Genomic DNA, 8,187 nt, shown 5'->3' with positions numbered 1-8,187 from the left:
ATATATATTTATATTTATTTTTATATATTTATATTTATATATATATATATATATAATTATTATTATTAATAAATCCTCTATTACTGACTGCATGAGACGTCTACCGTCTTTGAACTGACATCGTTTCTTTCTTCCTATTTTTAATTAGAAAATCAAATTTTGTTTATATAAAAGTGGGAATTCTCATGGCTTAATATGCATATCCATATTTCATTTCTACATTTTCAAATATTTATTTCCAATCAATCAAGTGCAAGGATTTATGGACTGAAATCCGATTGGGTGTCTGTAGCAGCCAATTGGTTCATCTTTAAATAACGTTCGTAGCGTTTTGAGCTAGCTATTTATGATTTATTGCTTTAATTCTTGGATGTATGCATTTCCAACTGATATATTAAATCAAAGAAACTTTTTATTGACCTTTTTAAATGAGTTTTCAACAAAAAAGTGGAAAATCAGAACAAAGTGACAAATAGGTCGTTTCAGGGGCTGAATTTAGTTTGTTTTTAAAGTTTTTTTTATGAGTTGAAAGAGAAATTTTGACATTCCGCAAAATTCCAATCATAGTTTTAAACGATTTCCATCGTGGGCCACGGCGGCGTTTTCTAGGCGATCTGGCGCCGGACTGTCAACGCCACGAATAGCAAAGAAATCGTTCTCGTACACGGGTGGGAAGGCAAAGGAGACCCCTCCTTCTCCCCCCCCCCCAAAGGAGATCCCTCAACGTCCGTCTTTGGCGTCCGTCCAGCGTTTGGGAGGGAAAGTCATATGACGTCTGATCCATTTCGGGAAACCGAGACGGTTCCGACGAATCGAACGTCTGGTGTCGTCCGCGGTATGTGTTAGGGTTAGTCAGCCCCTCCCCCTTAGACACCCCTCCAGAAAAATTCTTGCACAAAATATGCGCAGACCACACCTAGGATAGACATCGGCCTCCTTTAAATGCCTTCTATTTATTATTAAAATGATCATCATTATTAAAAACGTTCATTGCTTATATACATGTCTATGTGTGTGGGTGTGTGTGTATATGTGTGTATATGAGTGTATATGTGTGTATGTGTATATATATGTGTGTGTGTGTATATATGTGTGTGTATGCGTGTGTGTGTGTGTGTGTATGCGTGTGTGTATCTGTGTGTGTATGTGTATGTGTGTGAATGTGTGTGTGTGTCTGTGTGTGTGTGTGTATGTGTGTGTGTATATGTGTAAATGTGTGTGTGTATATATATGTGTGTGTGTGTATATATATATATATATATATATATATATATATATGTGTGTGTGTGTGTGTGTGTATATGTGTGTATGTATGTATGTGTACGTGTATGTGTATGTGTGTATATGTGCGTGTGTGTGTGTACGCGTGTGTGTGTGTGTGTATCTGTGTGTATGTGTGTATATCTGTGTGTATGTGTGTAAATGTGTATATGTGTGTGTGTGTGTATGTGTGTGTGTGTATGTGTGTGTGTATATGTATACTGTGGGGGTGTATGTGTGTAAATGTGTATGTGTGTGTGTATGTATACTGTGGGGGTGTATGTGTAAATGTGTGTATGTGTGTAAGTGTGTATATGTGTATGTGTGTATGTGTGTGTGTATATGTATACTGTGGGGGTGTATGTGTGTAAATGTGTATGTGTGTGTGTATATGTATAGTGTGGGGGTGTATGTGTGTGTACATCTATAGATAGACTTTATGTGTGTGTTTGAATGAGTCACCGAAGTGAAAATGTTTCCGGCCCGCAGCGAAGACGTCGCCAGGCGGACGGAAAGTTCCCTAGCGACCGTTGCTGTTTTCCGCCGCAAGCTCGCCAGATTTAGCCAAGCATCGGTAGCGTGACCCCACGTCCCCCCCACGCTAACGGGCGCCGCGCCAAAGCGAGGTGTCGGCGTGTGTGAGGCGTCCTTGTTCGCCGTGGGGCGGGGCTTGGCAAGCCGCCTCTCGGACGGCAACAGAGCCCCTTTTGTGGACCCCCCCCCCCCGTGCCAGGCAGGAATTTGGCTCAAGCTCCGAAAACGGTCAGAAACGGGACGTCATTCCGGCCCCGGCCACTAGTTGGCGGCGCGTGCCCGCCGTGCCTCGCCGTCTGCCAAAATAAAAGCGCCGAGGGGTTTTCTAAAAATGAGCCATGACCAATTCGTCTCATCTCATTTTCTGAAGCGCTTGATCCTCACTAGGGTCGCGGGGGGTGCCGGAGTTTGCCCTTTTGCATTCAAAATGGAGATGCAAAGGATCCAAAATGTATGTGATGCAAAAATGTATTTACTTTAGTGCGGAATGAGCAATAAATGGACTTTTATGTTCATTTTGATGGGTTATATTAGATAATGACTTTAAAATGTAGTATGTAGTAGTCATGGTGATACAGATCTAGTTGCCAGATATGAGGCAATACAACCTCCCCCGCCTAATTTTGCTGTTATGTGGGTCACTTCCTGTACATTCTGGGCTAACACCCTCTACACATTTCCTCTTTTTTTCTTTTTTTTTAATATATAGGTATTTTCACCAAAGATACATGTTTTTAATTTGAATTTTTTTCCCCTTAATTTTTTCATTATACAGACGCTCCCCTACTTACGAACGAGTTAGGTTCCGAGCGATTGTTCATAAGTTGAATTTGTTCGTAAGTTGCTCAGTGCTATATTTTGTATTATAATTCATGTTTAAGGCCTATATAAGTATATTGAAGGTTTATATAAGTGCATTTGTATGTTTAAGGCTTGTATAAGTAACACGCATTGGTTTGTACTGAAAAAAAACATTTAATAAAATGGAGAGAATACCGTATTTTCACGACTATAAGGCGCACTTAAAAGTCTTCAATTTTCTCCAAAATAGACAGGGCGCCTTATAATCCAGTGTACTTTATATATGGAAAAAAAATTAAAATGTGTCATTCATTGAGGGTGCGCCTTATAGTCGTGAAAATACGGTACACAAAATTAAATTAAACAATCTATATACCGTATTTTCATGACTATAAGGCGCTCTTAAAAGTCTTCAATTTTCTCCAAAATAGACAGGGCGCCTTATAATCCAGTGTGCTTTATATATGGAAAAAAAATAAAATGTGTCATTCATTGAGGGTGCGCCTTATAGTCGTGAAAATACGGTACACAAAATTAAATTAAACAATCTATATACCGTATTTTCATGACTATAAGGCGCTCTTAAAAGTCTTCAATTTTCTCCAAAATAGACAGGGCGCCTTATAATCCAGTGTGCTTTATATATGGAAAAAAAATAAAATGTGTCATTCATTGAGGGTGCGCCTTAAAGTCGTGAAAATACGGTATCTCTTATTTCCTTTTGAAATTTGTACAATTTAGGAAGGAGAGAAAAAACCAAAGACATCAACGGTTAATTCCTACTCTCAAATTGGGGATGAAATATTTCCCATAAGATTGACATTGGTTTTATTTGTGTTAAAAAAAAAATGAACGTAATTTCTTTGGGCTGAGACTCCCGCTGAAAGGCGGAGCCTGCGCCGACGGACAATGGCGCCGTTGACAGCGGCCCGCCCACCGCGTCTTTGCGTTTTTCAAATTGTTCAACAAGAGGGAAATCTTGGCTGCACTTGTTTTGGTCGTTCCATTCAATTTTGGAAAGACGGCGCAATCCCCCCCCCCCCCCCCCCCCCCCGCGGTCCGTGGCGCGCTGGCCCCGGGTGCAAAGTCCATCCCCCGGGAGGGACGTATCCGGCGGGACCAATCACTGTTTCCGATTGGATCCCGGTACGACGGTTCAATGCGATCGTTTCCGTTGTTTTGGGGGGTAAAAAGCAAAGCGATAAAAACACATTAGCATTGATTTCTTTGTAAAAGTGAATCAAGTCAAGACGGTTTAGTTGTAAGCATCCTTGGTTCCTTTGGGTTGGCAGTTGGTGAGCATCGTGGTCATCATCTGCTACGCGGCGTCCAGGTACGGCGGCTACTCCACGGTGGCCATCTGCGAGCTGGTCTTCGCCGCCGTTTTCTTCGGCATCTTCATGATGGACATGGACAAGCAGTTCAAACTGGTCAACTGGATGTGGACCGTGAGTGGAACAAATTGATTTGATTTCTATTTGGAAGGTGTTGACCGCCTCCTTCTTTCGAGCAGGACTTGTTCCGGGCCGGCATCGGCACCATCCTCTACCTGATCACGTCGCTGGTGAACCTGATCGGCGGCCACAGCGGCGACGGCGCCCGCATCGCCGGCGGGGTCAGAGCGCCGTCCCTCTCGATCGACCGCTCGTTCGAGCCCACCTCGGTTAACGCCGTCCCCCCCTGCTCCCTTTCAGGTCTTTGGCTTGTTGGCCGCCCTGCTGTTCGCCTACGACACGTACACCCTCTTCTTGCAAATTAAGAGCACCCGGCAGCACACGCCCACCGCCACAGGTAAGAAAGACGAGAAACGCCCTTTAAGCGACGTTGAGAACGACTCGCCGAGCGACTCTCGCCGAGCGACTCTGGCCGAGCGACTCTGGCCGAGCGACTCGCCAAACGACTCCCCGAACGACTCCCTGAACGACTCCCTCTTTGGGAGAGAGCCCGAATGAATAGAACGTCCCTTGTAAATACTCCAAAGTGACCAAAATCAATGGGATATGAGTTGTAAAAAACCCAAATGAGCAGGAAGTGAGCCTTACTAAAAACAATTATAAAAAAAATGCCCTCCTAAACGCTCCCCGTACGAATGGCTGCAGTAGTTGAGCACAACGGTGCAAAAGAGTGCAAGTGTGCGAGCGACCGCTAGAGGGAGCCCGCGCGGCAAAAGTTGAAAAAGATGCCTCATTAATGGCCTGCTTTCTTTTTCGTTGTTGCCTTTGCAGATGACCGAGTGTAAGCAGGCGGACGCCCAAGTGGGGCAACGCGGCCGGTCCACGGTGACAGGACAACGACGAGGAGGAGGAAGAGGAGGAGCCGCGAGGAAGGCTTCCATCTGTCCAAGCGCTCTCTCTGCCGACTCCTCGTTTAAAAAAGGGAAAGGCGGCGGGCGGCCGGCTCCACAAATTCCACTTACTGACGGACTACTGTAGTTAAGAGTTACTCCTAACGTCACGTCGTGCCTCAGGACAAAGAGCTTTTTCTCGCTTTTTATGTTATTTGTGTTTTTTTTGCCTCCTCCGTGCGTCAGCAAACAACTTGAGGTCCAATTTTCAAAATGGCGGCAAAAGCCAGCTCTTCCTTCCTTCGTTAACACGCTCAAACCCAAGTTTACCTTCTTTTTTCCCCTACAAATAGTTGAGATGATCATTTAACTTTTTTAACCCCATCGTGTCTGAAGTTGGATTCCAGGCTCAGGTTTTTGTGTCTCTTGAAAAGGCACTCATTTTAACACGTTTTTCATCACTTTTAAAGATTATGGAGGCCATTTTGCTTGGAAATGACTCAAAGTCAACCGGAAGTGAGGAAAATATACCAGAAGAATTCCTAATCGACAGTAGGAGACCTGCACTTGAACCTAAAACAACAGTATTTGACCTAAAGTTGACAGGAAGTGATCCAAGATTGCTCCAAAGTCAACAGGAAGTGACTCCAATGCCCAGGAAGTGCCTTAAATAAACACAAAATGACCCAAAGTCAACAGGAAGTGCCTCAAATAAAGAAGAATTGACCCCAAATGACCAGGAAGTGCCTAAAAATTAACGTTAAATGTCGCCTGGGGGCGGCCATCTTGGTAAGGGCAATGGAGGCTTATTTTGACAGCTTGTCAATGAAAAGAATTTATCGCTAGCAGACGTCCAATGAATGAGGAGCGGGACGCCGGCCACCAATGAAAGCACGTTCATCCGCGGCCGGGCCTCCCGCTTCAAACGGATTGGACGTCTAGCACATCTTAAAATATGACCATGAAATCGATTTTTTTTCTTCAAACTTGGCCGCAATACTTTTAGCAAATATTAGAAGTCATCCATGTGTTTTTTTATAACTGCTGATATCCATTCACTGCCAAATGTCCAATCCTTAACGCACTTGCGGAGGTTTGTCGCCGATTCCGCCCAGCGCTCGTTCTTAATTGGCGTGGTGCACTTCTTTCTGCCATGTTTGTGTTGCCGTTTTTTTGCAACTTGTCGCTTTGTGTTTTGTTCTTGAAAACAAAAACGCAACTCTGTGCTTTCCAAATGCCATTTCACACTGTCTAAAACTACTCACGTTTTGGGAAATAAAAGCCATTCTCACAACAACAAGGGCTTATTTTGTTGTTTTGGATATAGTGTCAAATGAGATATTATCTGGTGTATTGTTTTAGCCAATTAATGGTCAGTCGACATTGATTTTTCAAGCAGAAAATGATCAGGAAGTGACCCAAGTATCCTCCAATATCAGCAGGAAGTCATCAAATCGACAGGAAGTGACCCAAGTATACTCCAATATCAGCAGGAAGTGATCAAATCGACAGGAAGTGACCCAAGTATACTCTAATATCAGCAGGAAGTGACCCAAGTATACTCTAATATCAGCAGGAAGTGACCCTAGTATACTCCAACATCAGCAGGAAGTGATCAAATCGACAGGAAGTGACCCAAGTATACTCCAATATCAGCAGGAAGTCATCAAATCGATAGGAAGTGACCCAAGTATACTCCAATATCAGCAGGAAGTGATCAAATCGACAGGAAGTGGCCTGTAATTGAAGATTCTTCAACAGGAAATGACCCCAATGCGCCGGTCGAAACCAATCGGACATCCGTTGTGGTCATTAGCAGCTAACGAGTTCACTTTCTCTCATATTCTGGGTGGTTTCCTCTGACTTTCTATTCATTTGGAGCCATTCACGGGTCACTTCCTGTTGGGATTCAATGGAAAACAACAACAACAACAACAAATTTAGTGGAAACGAAGCTGAAATAAAAGCATATGCTGTTAACGGTGTAAAGCGCAGGACAAATTGTCCAAAGGCAATTTTCCAGGCAGCGGGTGAAAAGAACCAATGAGCAGTATGGTGGGCGTGTCTGTGGGCGGGGCCACCCCGGCCCGGATCTGTCGTCCGTCGCACAGGTTCAACCGGTCGGCACTCCTGGTCAAAGTGCCTCGACTTTGGAGGCGTTTTCTCGGCTTTTTTGACGCTTGGATAGACGCCGGGAACCTCCAGCATTTTTTTTAAAACCACGTGAGTTTTTGCTTTTCTTTTGAAATCTTTCCTTCCGTCTTCTACCTTTTTTTATGGTCGCCTGAGGTCAGGAGGAATGCGAACAAGCGGAGGCACGTCTCGCTCTCTTAAGTTTGAATCCATGAAGGTCGGGCCGTGGCTTTGGGTGAAGGGCTTGGGTTCGGGTGGGGGGTGGTCAAGTCCGGTCCTGGAGAGACCCTATGCAGTTTCTGTTCTCTTTTCCATATTTCTTACCTCCACTAAGACACCTGAATCATATCATCTGGACCGGTATCGAGCTTGCGGACAGCTTGTTGATGAGTTAGTGGATCTTTTGATTCAGGTGTGCTAGAGGAGACTGGATGAAGGGGGCTCTCCAGAACCAAATCCTCGCTTCAATTTATGAAGTGGCGGCCCGGGGGCCAAATGTGGACCGCCGCATCATTTTGTGTGGCCCGGGAAAGTCAATCATGAGTGGTGACTTTTTGTTTTAGGATTAAATTAAAATGATAGATATAGATGTATATTCAATTTCCTGATTGTCCCCCTTTTAAATCAATTATTGTCATTTTTTAATCCATTTTTCTGTGTTTTTGGTTCAAAAATCTTTTTGTAAAATCTAAAAAAATATATATAAAAAATGTGTAATAACATTGTTTTAGATCTTTTCCTGATTTCCCCCTCTTTTAAATCAATAATTGTCATTTTTTAATCCATTTTTTTGTGTTTTTAGTTAAAAAATAATTTTGTAAAATCTAAAAAAATATTTTAAAAAAGCTCAAATAAACATTGTTTTAGATCTTTTCCTGATTTCCCCCTTTTAAATCAACAATTGTCATTTTTTTAAATGTTTTTAGTTCAAAAATTATTTTGTAAAATCTATTAAAAAATATATAAAAAAGGTATAATAACATTGTTTTAGATCTTTTCCTAATTTTCCCCTTTTAAATAAACAATTGTCATTTTTTAATCCATTTTTTCTGTGTTTTTAGTTCAAAAATCATTTTGTAAAATCTAAAAAAATATATAAAAAAACTAACTATAAAAAACGGAATATTCAGGGCTTTCAGTTCTTTTAATCCATTTATTAAAAAAAAATCAAAATA

At 42.5% G+C, this 8,187-nt stretch overlaps 1 protein-coding gene across 1 annotated transcript in view; it reads left to right on the top strand.

The window, feature by feature from the left end:
- The window catches only part of LOC144087036 (proteolipid protein 2-like), a 6,613-nt gene extending 900 nt beyond the window's left edge, over window positions 1-5,713 (top strand). Inside the window, exons 2-5 of the mRNA XM_077617310.1 lie at window positions 3,888-4,043; window positions 4,109-4,210; window positions 4,290-4,386; window positions 4,821-5,713. Coding sequence (XP_077473436.1) covers window positions 3,888-4,043; window positions 4,109-4,210; window positions 4,290-4,386; window positions 4,821-4,834 — 369 coding nt within the window. The 3' untranslated portion in view covers window positions 4,835-5,713. The remainder of the gene's footprint in view (window positions 1-3,887; window positions 4,044-4,108; window positions 4,211-4,289; window positions 4,387-4,820) is intronic.
- Window positions 5,714-8,187: the final 2,474 nt, after the last annotated feature.

The sequence above is a fragment of the Stigmatopora argus genome, chromosome 1, assembly GCF_051989625.1.
Source record: "Stigmatopora argus isolate UIUO_Sarg chromosome 1, RoL_Sarg_1.0, whole genome shotgun sequence".
Classification (NCBI taxonomy): domain Eukaryota; kingdom Metazoa; phylum Chordata; class Actinopteri; order Syngnathiformes; family Syngnathidae; genus Stigmatopora; species Stigmatopora argus.
The sequence above is the reverse complement of the archived record's forward strand: the minus strand, read 5'-3'. Positions and strand labels throughout refer to the sequence as shown.